Genomic DNA, 14,223 nt, shown 5'->3' on the forward strand with positions numbered 1-14,223 from the left:
GAGACATTTCTTAAATTTCCTCCTATCCAACAGAGAAAGAAAAAGAAGGGATTGAAGGATAGAAGTTACAAACCTGAACTCAGACTGTAACAAAGTTTTATACACACACACAAACACGTGTATAAGGCAACAATATGTAAGATAAAACAAACCCTGTTTATAAACCATACGTTCGAATAAACGAATTCAATACGTTTCCTAATATTAGACTCTTAGACAAGCATTTGCATGAATCAATGTATAAAATTGTTATATTCATAGAGCGAAAATGTGGAATATAACGATGATCAGTCTACAAATACTCGAATGTCGTTATAACATCGACCTATTTCCAAGTAACTTAGTAAACTGAATATCTCAACTAATAACTTTATATTCTATGAACAAGTTAGTTTCATTTTCTTGCAGCACTGAGCGAGAATATCTTTCAACAGATTTTTTATGCTATTGGTTGTGTAAGTTTTACGGAACGAAAACTTTTCTCTCGTTTTCGTGCTTGAAAATATTCACACTCTGGCTCGACCAATTGATATCGTAATTGTTTTCTCAATAAATGAATCAAACGTCTATCGGAGACTATTTAGAATAAATATCATTTCGTTGTTATTCACAAAAGATTGATATGTTACAATAACAATAAAATAACTGTAATAACATATGTATATAAATATAAAGTGTGTGAATCACCTAAAAGTAGAAGTAGAAGTATCTCGGTTATTTCTAATGACAGAAAAAAATGTCTGAGAAAGAAAATATCTGATTCGAAGGGGTTAATATAATAGAACTGAAAAATTTTACTTTTGAAAGTCATCTTTTTCAAAATTTATGAGTCATCCATATCCTTTTAAAGAAAATTTGATATTTTTCTAGTCTCATATTGTGATATTGTATACTATGAACAAAATTATAACCTTCCTAATTTTATAAATACTGCAAACCTACTTACTCGACAACAAATATAGGCAAAATATAAACTACAAATACAAAACTCTAGAACACTATTCCCACTATGCATCCATCATATCGGTGTATAAATTCTCACTCGTAACATAACAATCGAGTTAGTGTAAATTAGAGTAAATAGTATTAGGAGACTGAACTCATACTTTCCAGTCTCTCATGCGTCTTGCAATGGTCCGTGCTATATACGATACCAGTACATATTTTTTTTACGATAAATGTATTGAGAATAATAAATATGTTTAATACATATAATTAAATATATAAGTTTGTAACGAACAGACAATATTTTGCCAAAAATAATAATTAGTGAATATATTTATACATTATTATAATAAAAATCAAAATACGTGACTTCGTTTTTATACTATTTACAAGGTAGAACTCTCATCGCTATTTTTTGAGGTTTCCTTTATAAAACTAGTTCCATTTTATATTTTATTTCATTTTACTATTACTATTACTATTACCAATACTATAATAATAACATATAATATAATTATATAATATAAAATATAATAATAATAAAAACATTTAAATAGTACGCACATTACTGTGGGATGTGAGTATCAGTGTTATCGAATAAATGTACACGTTATGTACGCGCTTATCCCTATTCTGATTATATAAAGTTAAAGGATAAAGAAAGCCAAGAAAGACGGTTCGGAAGTAAAATTCAGACTGTGAGACAAGTTAGACGACTGTAGACGATTTTAAATGACAGTATATTAAATCCTTTTTTTTTAGCTAAGCACAATAATTAAAATTTATGTTTTATTAAGACTCGGGTTAGTTTTCGTTCTTCAAAGCTCGTCCCGAATTTCTACATTATAATAATAAACTTAACGATGGATTTGGAAACCTAAGATAGAGCATTATAAGGATGTTTTTTTGCGATTGTTTTCATATATACATAATAAGTGTAGGATATTTTATTCGGCCATTTTTTTTACTTCACACGGCCATGTTTTATACATGTCTGAACAATGTATTAGAATTTATCAGAGCGTATTTGCTAAGACTCTTTTGCTGATCGTAGGGTTTTCCAAATTCTTAAAATAAAATGAGTCTGCAGGGCAATAACGACTTCTTCTTTGGAATCGCTTAAATTTGTTCAAAACAACAACGTCGGTGTAGATGATAGAGTGAATCCTCAGTTATCTTCACATCGATTTCATAATAGAATTTCATAAAAATTACAGTTTTACTAATAATGTAATAATAATTTACTAATAAAAAAATCAATAAGAACCAAAATAAGATCGATATAAGAAAAAACAGAATAAAACTTAAATTAGTATTATAAATTGATTATATAATTATAAGGCAGAAAGACAAGGAGAAACGAATATGAATGAAAATAAAAGAAGCGTTACGTATTTACTTATGGGTATTAGATATATCTTTCGATGGATGATAACGTATGTAAATTATCGAAATTACGATTTCTTGAGAATTCGTGCGAAAAACGATCACGCGAGGTGATACATGAAATGCACCCAAAAGGAAAGACAAAGATCTTTATGAGACACTAGCAAATGTAAATTGTACATTATACATTGATCTTTTAAATCTATTCTTTCTGCTATTGTTATTATAAATCACCATCATCATATATTATAGGCTGTACATGATATATATGTATAATATTTAAATATATATATATATATATATATATATATATATATCTTCTACTTTTTCTTCTCATCATTTTTATTATTATTGTATTATATATTATATATTATTATATTATTATTATTATATTATTATTATTAACAGTAATAATATTAAGTGAACGAGTCCTACATGGAGGAACTATAAAAAATATCTCTGGGAGTTCTACCCCATAAAAGGAATTCATGTTTTGATTAAAAAAAGTACTGTATGATATATAACATATAAGAATCTTGAATTACGAATCTAGATGCTTATTGTTTTATTAAATGTTAGTTATAAGATTTTTAAGTCTCTAGTATATAAAAAGGAAAACTATACATTTTTCTAAAATTTAACAATACCTCAGAACCTAAAACTCATTAACAAGAACGGCCGAATAGATATTCTCTTATTTGTAGCATAGAATCGTTTATCAAAGCTCATTAAAATGTCCGAGTGTGCTACCATAATTCTTCCATGTGAGCATTGCAAAACGCGTCTCGGATTAAAAGATCCGAGCATCAGTTTATACATAAATAAGCAGGCAATCGTTCGTCACGGAAACAGAATACACACCACTTAGGGGAAAATCAGTAGTGGAAGCACGAATTTCTTTTCTTTTGTCAAATTCAAAGGGCGCGACTACACAAAACTTATTTGTCATGACAAATAATAAAAAATTTCGAAAATAATGTTTACGTCAACAGTGAATCCAGACATATTTTTTAAATATGTCAGAAATTTCTTTTTTAATGAAGAAAGCGTTATAATACCATAATACCGATAGTGATATTAACGCTTTCAGTTTTAAGCGACCCATCTGATATACATATAAAAACACTTTTTGTATAAACTTGGGACAAGTTATCTCAAAACATATGTAACGTATTGCAATTAGAAAGATAATTTAATTCTCTAAAGCTTTTATTTCGTACAAATTTATATAATATTATATATTATTCGTAAAAATATATATAATAACCGTGGTTTGAGAGATTTTTAAATGCTAACTTTTTAAAGAAGCATTTTCCGACTAATGTTTATTGAAAACCTTTAGTTCTGAATTAAACTTTTTCTAAAATCTCAAAATCATCAGAATATTCGGGCCTACCCTGTATATGTCAAACGTTATAGAAACGTAAAAATATTTAATACATTATAATATATTATACCGAAAAGATAGCCAACGCATTGCATGCGAAAGAATGCTATCGAATTTCTCGTCTTTCCATCGCGTCATTTCCGCTTTTCTTTGTACGCGTTACTCCGCTATCTGTCACAGACGCATTTACTGGATTCAATCTCGTAAGCCGGATGTCGATAAGCGAACCGTGATAAGTCCAAAATAATGGCAGAACTCGAAATATATTTTTGCGACGGCCCGAGAGGATAGTGTCATCCTCGAAGAAGACAATCGAAAAGAAATAGCAAAGAGAGATCTCACATTTTTCCGTTATAGCGCATTCTTAAATTTTCACGGCATCCTTTCGATAGATACCTATACAGCTAAATACGGATGATAACAACAGACGCGGATACTCTCACTTTCACCCTTTCCTCTCCGTATCCCTGGCAACGTAGTGGCGATACGTGACGTATCGCGAGCAAAGCGCAGGATTCGGAGAGATGGAGGGAACGTGAACCGTATGCTCAGAGCTAGGAACGCGAAATGTCGAGAACGAAAAGCGAGAGCAGGCAATTTTTTAAGCGTGTGCAAGAGGAGCCCTTTTCGAGAGGGTAGCAGGAAAGGGTGGTTCAAGAACCCCGGCGAGATCGAGACATAGGTACTTTCGACGATTTTATCCGACATCGTCCTCCTATGTTAACGAACGTATGCAATACCCATGTATGATAAAGACCTCCTTCCCTTCTCAACGTATAAATCCTTTATCCCTTTTCTTACGTCATTTTTATTATTCTATTGCCACTGTCGCTGTTGCTATTCCGACAAAAATAATGAAATGTAAATATATCTATTTACTTCCAGAATATAGTAAAAAGTTATACTTACAAATGAACATTCTTCATTTTCAGATATCTTGACGGGAGAGGGAAGAGTTCGATAGAAAGTAGATGATTGCTCATGGCTGATTCAAAAGCGAGACGAAAGTAATTTCAAAGCGCTTGTAATTGATGCTAACCGTCGTAATTAAAACTAAAAGCTTTACATCAGTCTCTTCGGCGAAAGGTGTTACGTGTAACCAGGTTAATACTCTCGAACGTAAGAAAGTCGAGGTCGTAACCGTTTCTCTCTTGCTGCTCATCCAACGGTTCTCCAAGCTTTTGGAATTTCATGGACGAAGTAGAGATCCTGTTCCGTGTGGTCGCCGAAATTGAATCATATTTGCTCGGAGATAGACAAATCCAATCAAAATCATTTTAAAGTTTAGACAGCGGATCGGAGTACAGTCTAGACCAGGGATGAACAACATCTTCTCCTGTACGGGCCGCATAGTCCTCGCTATATCTAATCCGTTCCCTCGCTAGTTAAATAAGTTCGCCAGCCACCACTCCAACCGACTATCCATAAATAGAGAGATACAAAAGCCGAGGTACACCGGTGTCAAGTAGTGGGGATCGTCTTCTTTCATCTTATTGAACAGGCGAGTAGTAGGGGTGTGGGTCGCGATCCACGGGCCACTAGTTGCCTTGATTGTATGGCTGTGCGTAGAACGTGGGACGACGTTAAAAATTGACGCAACCTAACGTTACCGGTCATGAAAGATTCATCCTTCGAAACTATTCGAAATAGGAATAAATGTGTGCGCCAATCTATATCTCGTAAATCTAGGCACGTATTCAAAAAAGAAACTAAATCTCGATCTCTCGACAACGAAATCTATGTTAGAGAACTTATTTACGCGTAAGGCAACGACTTAATACTTTCGTCACTTTATTCTCTGTAACAGTATTCCTTGTATATCTCCTTGCTGATTTTTTTTTTTTTACTCGTTTTATCTGTTTTACCGATCGCATTGAATGTTACTAAATATTGAAAGAAATCATACACTTCGTCTACTCCTTGAATTTCTCTTCGGATAATACGTACAACTCGACATCAACGGAAACAGACTGAGACTTCAAACGCTCCATCTACCGAAAATAATTTTATTACCAACGCTCTGTGTAATCGATAAAACAGGTTTAAGTGGCGATCAAATAAATCGAACGATTTCGAATGAAAAACGATCGACTCGATGCTTGGCGATCGTTCGAGTTCACCGATTATGATACACACCCGCGCACGCTCTCTCTGTGACACGCATGTACTTACGACGTATAAGTGTGCATGCATGACGTATATACGCCAGCGTATTGTCAATTCATCATGGACTTTATTCGTCGCTTCGGATGCGTCTATACCTGTCCGGCGCAAGCAGTAACATGCAACTTTTATTCAGGCGTGTATACGCGTTTGCTGGAACCCCGTGATATTTCTAGCGTAGAATAATTTTTTGCAAAAAGTTTATCGTAAACATATACGCATGTATAGAAGCGAATTCATCTAGCTAAATGTTAAATACACGTTAATTAAAAATTTAATTCGTATCGCTGGACATGAGAATAAGCTATCAAATAAATTAAAGGGAAATAACCACAATTTGTTTTCGATCTCATCGACATTTCGATTCCTTGTGAAACGAAATAATCGAAACGATTAACGATAATGTTTTTCGAATTTTCCAAATAAAACGAAATATTTCTTCGTCTTACTATGATAATAACAATTAAAGGAATATATCTAAGTCGTAAAAAGACCTCTATAAACATTTACATTGGAAACTTTCCTTATCGTAATTACTTGAGATTACAAGGAACGTTTCTTCTTCCTTCTTCTTTTTGAGTTTTGCGAAAGACAAGGATTCAAGAGAGGGAGATAGAAACCGAGAGAACCCGAAGAGTTCCCTCGAAGAGAGTGAGTCACGTTCGTTCGTGAACGAGCACGTTTTTCCTAGTCGTTCGTTGACCGAGCTCGGGCAATTGTCTGTGCATTCGTTTGCTCCGTTTGCCATACGTCGTAACTCCACGGTGCGCGTTGAGTTTCAATGTGAAAATTGTGAAAAACAAAGAAACAAAAAGTAAATGTTTAACGTGTTTTTATCTCTGTCTTAAGAAGAATGTATAAAAAGACGAACGTTCATCGAATGGCAAATGACACGATCGTCAAGTTTATCCAACTCTATCGATCTTACGAGTGCCTCTGGAACGTCTCCTCCGAGGATTACGGAAGCAAACTCTCGCGTAATGCCGCATTTGACATGATATCACGGAAAATGCAAATACCGGGTTTCGGGCCGCGCGAAGTCGCCCGGAAAATAAAGAACCTTAAATCGGCTTACCAACAGGAAGTCAAGAAAATCGAAAAAAGTGAAGAAAAACCAGGGACAGTAGGTGCCTTTCGACCGAGAGTCATATGGTTCGATCTGCTCGACGACTTTCTTCGAAAGTCTGAGAAACCGTCGCAATGTGACCTCCAATTCGATAACGATCGATCGAATGATCGATCGAAAACGGTAAGTGACTCATTTCGGTCTATCTTATTAAATCACCTCGCGCGAGATACTCGAAATTACATCGCATGACACATTTTACTCGTCTATGAAACAGCAAGAAAGCGATTCTTATTGTACACAATTTTGGATTTTTGTCTGGATTAACGATAAAAACAAAAGAATCGTCGTAAAAATGCAAACGATTCTTTTCAGATCCGGCAAACTTTCTACAGCGATAATCAAGGAAGAAACGTTACAAATTTAAAGAAAAATCTGTCTACGTACGAATCCAGCTCGGAGATCGAAAGCAGTTCTGCTTCAAAAAGAAAGGGATCATCGGTCGTCGATGTCTTCCTCGATGAGAGACGAAAAAGGAGAAGAAAGAAGGAAGATAACGCGATTAAAGTCGATGAGTACAAAAGTTTTGGCAAATATGTAGCTGCGAGCCTTGGAAGAATGCCCTTCGAATACGCGGTCTCTGCTGAAACTGAAATTCATAGTGTCATAATAAAGTATAAGGTTTACGCTATGCGAAAAATCGTTTATCCGACAGCAAAAACAATGACGACGACCATCAGTACTCATCGTTCCTCCACTTACCTACCACCTTCGAACTTTTCTTAAACACTTCGTCATCGCACCAAAGAAACGCGACCTACGTATATAGTTCCATCGATAGCATCGCATTCGACTAGAGAGAATCTTTATCGTATTAGCACTAAACAGCTAATGCTGACATCATCTATCTTTCGTCTTTTTCTACACTCTTACCTGTTCCTTTCCCCTTCCGCCGTTCTCATTTGAAAAAGGAGAAGTTATTTTTCCTTTTTGTACATCTATCAATAAAATAAATTTAAAATTTAATATATATTCTGTAACATATCAATTGCATTAAAAAAACACACACACATTTTCTTTAAGCGTAATAAGACAAGGTTAAATCTCATTGAAAGAATCGTTTCGAAACTCGAAGGTCACGACTTATATGTAATAACGAAAATGTAATTATATATCGCAACGATTTGCATATGTTCCTGCAAATTAATTAGAAATGAAGATGTTTAGAAAATGTATATACCGACAAATATTATTTCTCTTTGAAATAAATGCGATTCCAATCGACGTAGCATCGAAGAGAAATGACATTATTATTTCAAGATTTTAAACTCGGCCTTTATTGAATACTAGAAGAAAAAAAAAGATGAGCTTAAATTTCTTGCTCAAATGGATTTTTTTTTTTTTCATCGTCAGCGAAGCGTCTCGTTTCACAAAGGGTTAACGATATTCCATTTCTGAGCGATCGCGCTTCGCCGATAACAGGGCTTTCCATTCTCAACAGGCTTTCCGATTCTCAACGGTGTAAAATCAACAAGGAAGTGCTCTCCGTCTCCCTTCGCGAGTATCTTTTATCAGCTCTTATTTTATCGTTTATCGATTACAGCCATTCTTTTCAGTGTTTGTAATGAACTCGGCATAAAATTGCAAGCGCTTTTGCAATACTGTGCCATGCAAGAGAAGAAAAGAGGAAAGAAATATATTACAGAAACAACATTTTGTTTTTATCATAGAAAAGTATCGAAAAGTAATTTTCGTAAGATTCTCTTTCCAACGTTCAACAGCATTAATTTGTCCTGCAAAGGACGAAGATGGACGGGATAATTCCTTGGAACGAATCGCAAGCAGGTGATACATGAAACATCAAGAAGCGTCCGTAGGGTACTCGTACGTTAGCAGCTCGCCTTGAAGACGCGTTCGTTGTAGCCAGGGATATCGACCGACCCGACTCGACTCGACTCGACTCGACTCGACTCGACTCAACCTTCTCCACTCGGCTGGGTGCGAGGGAGACTGGGAGTCTCGACGCGTACCACCCCCGCCGCCTACGCGTCTCTCTCACGCACACACCCATACTTTACGTTCTACCTCTTCATCCAGTACATCCAGCACTAACGACCAACGAGTGCGCGCGCCCACCGCCCAAAGAGCCTTTACCAGACAGGACGTAGGCCGTGCAAACATTCTATGCAAAATTCTCACCGGTTTTATTTCAACCGCTTTTCCTTTTTCCTTCGTCCTTATACTCTCTCTCTCTCTCTCTCTCTCTCTCTCTCTCTCTCTCTCTCTCTCTCTCTCTCGCTCTCACTGCTTTTCTCACAGTTTCCCTTTTAGTCGGTTCGTAGCGTTACGCGATCGTAAGCACTCGCAGAAAGCATCGAGTCGTTACGATATCCCATTCGTTCGATCACAACTGTACATTAATCTGCCCTTTAATTAAAATCGATTCTAAAAAGCTTGAGTACGATTTAACAACAATCATTCGCACCAGACGTATTCTATACCTGTCTCGTATTCCGCAAGGACATACGTATTTACTTAGCTAAGTATATCTACGTCTGAGTGGATCAAAAATAAAAAAACAAGACATAAATGTTATTCTAACCGACGATATTATTGTCGATTTTGCTAAAAGTTTATATCCATCCGATGGTAAACGGTCGGCGTCCCTTATCGTTAGTAGGCGCTTCTTCGAGCCTCGAACTCGCCGATAGATAGCTAACTCTTCGTCGGTTCGCTTCAGTCTAACAATAAGTGGAGACTGTCTGCTGTCGACTACCCCTATCCTTTCCAGTCGTTGCGCCACCCTCTGTGGCACCCATCGCAAAATCCTCCCTTCCTCCTCGCACGCACACCTACGCGCAGAGTTCTCCCACCGACTTACCTCCCCTCCAACTTGCCGCTCGATGTTTTACGCTCCTTTGTCACGAAACATAACGACGCGATGCCTACATCTCTCCACCCCTAACCTTCCTCTCTCATATTCCCACCGCCCTCATCCAGGATAGAATTCACGCCCTCAAGAAGATCGAGAAACGCCGAGCACTCTTTTCTTTTCAATTTAACAGTCCTAACATTTTACTTTTTATATAAGATCAGTTAAGATGTGAAACAAGAGAAAAAGAGAAAATGTCTTTCTGATTGAAGCGATCGCATTAAAAGCGTCATCCACATATACGTATCTAGGTGTATGCAAAAGCGCTTACGAGACAAGAAGACGACACTTTCGAAATTGACAAAAAAAAATCAATATTTAAAAGGTCCGGAAAATTCTGAAGAAATTTTCCAAGGATTGCCTTAGAAACGAAATCTAATTAAGAGATCAGCAAAGTTTACGAGTTGTTCTCCGTTCAAAGAGAACTTACTTCTTATATTTTTCTTTTTTTTTTTTTATCTTTTAAATTTTGTTCGCTGATAGGAAGAATAATCACTGCTTCGGGCGTTGAGAAAGAAAAAAGAGAAAAAAGAATTCGAGTCGTCTTGCTCTCGATGACGACAAACGTTAGCGAGATATGGCGCGCGTGGCTCGTCTCGAGTGCTCGACAAAATAGCTGCAATTTAACAGAGAGAGTCCGACCCTCCTCGACGGTACTCGTGCAGATCGGTGCTACTTTAGAAACCTCTCCTTTTTTTTTCTTTTCCATAACAATTCAAGAGACGCAACCCAGACGGCTTCCAAATTCGTTCGAAAAATTCACGCTAAGATTCGCGCTTTAACAAAATCTCCCTTCAAAACCGTTCAAAATATTCGTTCGTAGCATTAAAAGTCGATTTGAGTTGTGCTGCTACACCTAAATCTTTAGCTCTACTCTTCCAACTTCAACTCTCCCAATCCATCCACGTTTCATCTATCTGGTCATTTAATACATGCACTAACGAGAGCGCGCAATGGTTGTTACTTGCATAAGTTGTTTTTTAAAAACTTTTTGAAAGAGTGAAAGAGAGTAAAGAGAGTGCGAGAGAGAGAGAGAGAGAGAGAGAGAGAGAGAGAGAGAGAGAGAGAGAGAGGAAAAGAGCAAAAATATTAATTATGAAAAATTCAGGTGTGAACGATTATCGGGTTTAATTAGTAATAAACTTTACTTGCGCACTATTTTTTTCTTCTGATCCCGATATAAATTAACAGATAATTATTTCAAAAACTATTTCAGATATCTAAAAACCCTTTTACCTTTGTATCATTTATATTATTTTTTATATCTTACTTTTCGTATCAAAATTATATATGTATAATAGGTATACCTATATACATATACGTATATACTGGATGAATTTACTTGAAATTTTGTATCAAATATAAGATTATTTGCAATGAGAACTTATTCAAGTAATTTTGATTCAACACGACTTCCAGTTTCTATAAAGTTGAATTAAAAAAAAAATAAAAATAAAAAATTGCATATGCAACAAAAATGTATTCAAACTTCGTAGAAATATTTTTCTCGAATAATAATTTCTTTTTTATTTTTTATAGAAACCATCAAAGATTGCTTCGAATGGATGAAAATCTCTATTTATGGATTTAATAAAAGATCTGTATTCATCTTTAAGTTTTCTAGCAAAATTTATTTAAGTTTTCTACAAAGCATATAAATTATACACATTTGTGCAAACACGTATGTATGCGTGCACACATACATACAAATTCTACCTATAATTCTATCTCAATGGTTGAATAGATTGACTTGAAATTTATACCAAAAATCAAGTTACACGTGACGAAGATTAACTGAAAATTTCTTTCCTTTACAAAAATATTTAAAATAGTGTTAGCCATTAATCCGGAACTAGTTGGTCGTGTCTATTTTACGCTATACAAAGAAATATTAATTACATATTTTATCTACATATTAGTGTATTTTACACAGTGTATTTTACGTCCAGTCTAATGGATTATACATAACGGATAGATATGTGCGTTTCTTTCGATCGTATCAAAGAATGTTAAAAAAAAAATATCATTTCAAAGAGAGATTCATTCGTTGACAACTACGCAGCACATCGATATATATGATATTGATATTTCTTAAAAAGAAATTACTTGCTTTTTCTTTGGTCAATTTTTTGTTTCAGCAAAAAACGAAAGAATAGATAGTCTAAACTATTGATTAAACTAGATGGCCTATAGGTACGTGGCATAGGTTCTCACGTCCTTTTTCCCACGAAATCTTTATCGACGAGAAAGAGTTTGGATTATAAACGCTCGTAGTTCCGGGTGTCTCTATCTGTACAGCAACAGAATGATTCCGGTTAACAAAGAGAATGGCCGAGACCATTTTCAGAATTAAATTGGATAGCGGGAAGAGAAGAGAGGAGCATGAAAATGGGTCACTGCTAGATTGCCGTTCAGGATTGCCGTTCGGGATTGCCGTTCGGTTCGCGGATTTCTCACTGCTAGGCTTTACCAGCCTATATCAACGTCCGCTTTCATTATCGCCTTTTGATTGTTATTGCCGTCATTTACATATTGTCATCTGTGGAATTGAATTATCGCCGATTTACAATCAGGCATGCGCATAAATATATACAATAAGCATGGCTCTCAAAAATTTGATGAGACGTCGATCCTTTCATTAGGTATCTCGCTACGAATTATGGACAAGACGAAGAAACGTTTCTGATACATCGAAATTTTACGACTGCATTTAAAGACGTTTCATCGAAAATTACGGACGTGTCTAACATTCTTTCTGTGTGGAAAAGTTTCCCTCAGCGATACTAATATGTTTAGCTACCTATCCATGTAATTACCACCTATGTAGCTACCTATGTATCTAGCTTCTCATACCTATCTAGGCATGTACATGCACGCATGCATGTATTTATCTATCTACCTATACGTAGATAGATGTGCAGAGATGCGGAAGTCTCTGGTTCAGTCGGTTCAGAAACTATCCTAAACTTGGCGTCTGTTGCACGGAGAATATTAATATTAAGCGCGTAGTCTACGCGCAAGTTCATCGAGAATTTCCAAACACGCGGTAAAATCTCTTCGCAAGAAAGAAAATTTTACATGAAAATACGAAAGAGAGAGATATATATACTTAAGATCTTTTTCCTTCTCCTATTCTTCTTCGCTTTCTTCTTTGTAGCAGCGTTAAAATACCCAAAATAAATATTCGCGATAAAACATACTTGAATCTTTCAATGCTAAATCGAAACACTCTCGAAAACAAGAAAGAAACTCTCGAGAAAACAGTACTTTATTTTACCAAAATTAATCAACAATCGCTGCTTGTTTCGTAGCGTTAGAAATTAACAAAGTTATGTCCCAGACTAGTCGAGTTATGAGCTCGAAAACGGTGTTATTACTCTCTTTTTCATTTGACGCTATCCACTACTCCTAATTCTCTCCTACTTCCGATAGAAATCAGAAAAATCCTTTAAAGTGTTTAGAATTTTACGACAGTTCTTATAATGAATTTATAGAAAATAAGTAAATCGATAAATACTTATTTTCTAATATACTTTTAAAAATATAACCAAAATTTAATTGAGAATACTGTACAACTCTATTTTTCCGTACTCCGTAGTAACCAATTGGTCGAAAAAAAGCTGACATTCGATAAGGTAAAACATTATCGTTAAACCTTAGTCCTTATCTCCGGGAAAGAAAGGTTGGTGCAGTGAACGCGTACCGCATAACTCGGCAAGAAAATACATAGGTACGTATGTACAGGGACTGCTTGATCCGCGGATTAAACGACCTTTCTCCTTCTGCCGTTGGTCCGTTGCCAAGCCGATCCTAGAAACCATCTCTTATCTGAATGCAGCTTGGCAAATGACATTGGTTTCCCCTTGAGATGGTACGTACTTTCCCTTAACGTACCCACCCCAATATATCGACACGGATCTCGGATTATTTAATCTTTTTATACACGAATTCCATAAGTAAACATTTATTTTTTAAAGCACGATTCACATTTTGTCAAGATTCTTTGAAATTAGGACTGTTCCAATGTAAAAGTTGCATAGAAATTCAAATTCGTCAGATCGACGGTAAATGGTAGATATTTCCAATCTCACACCGTGTGGATAGTTAAAAGTACACTTATTAAATTTACAAGTATACGTAAGTATCGATAGTTTTTACGTACTTAAGCGAAGATGGAAACGCACGTAGAAAATTTTGCGCGGCGAAACATCGAAGCGATGGCTAATTATATCGGCTTTGCCGATACATTTATCGATGCGTTCTAGCTGAGGTTCCTCAACTCTATCATAATTCTTATTTCCTCCTTCTATTCGATATGTTGCACGATTTCGATTTTTCAGTGGA

The 14,223-nt window shown here is 35.6% G+C and overlaps 2 protein-coding genes across 3 annotated transcripts in view; one reads left to right on the plus strand and one right to left on the minus strand.

Annotated features, from left to right (window-relative positions):
- LOC122638069 overlaps positions 1-14,223 on the minus strand; it is a 100,487-nt gene that overhangs the window by 68,901 nt on the left and 17,363 nt on the right. The gene's annotated exons all lie outside the window — the stretch shown is intronic.
- On the plus strand, positions 5,950-8,120 carry LOC122638074. Its single transcript, XM_043830723.1, has 2 exons — positions 5,950-7,130; positions 7,323-8,120. The coding sequence occupies exons 1-2, from the start codon at positions 6,735-6,737 to the stop codon at positions 7,731-7,733; spliced, it is 807 nt and encodes a 268-aa protein (XP_043686658.1). The 5' UTR covers positions 5,950-6,734; the 3' UTR covers positions 7,734-8,120.

The sequence above is a fragment of the Vespula pensylvanica genome, chromosome 2 (assembly GCF_014466175.1).
Source record: "Vespula pensylvanica isolate Volc-1 chromosome 2, ASM1446617v1, whole genome shotgun sequence".
NCBI lineage: Eukaryota > Metazoa > Arthropoda > Insecta > Hymenoptera > Vespidae > Vespula > Vespula pensylvanica.

What these genes read in the sequence shown, in the direction of transcription:
- LOC122638074 (XM_043830723.1), top strand. Translation starts at nt 6,735, where the DNA reads ATGTATAAAAAGACGAACGTTCATCGAATGGCAAATGACACGATCGTC. An exon ending in CGAATGATCGATCGAAAACG is followed by an intron (nt 7,131 to 7,322) that starts GTAAGTGACTCA and finishes GATTCTTTTCAG; the next exon opens with ATCCGGCAAACTTTCTACAG.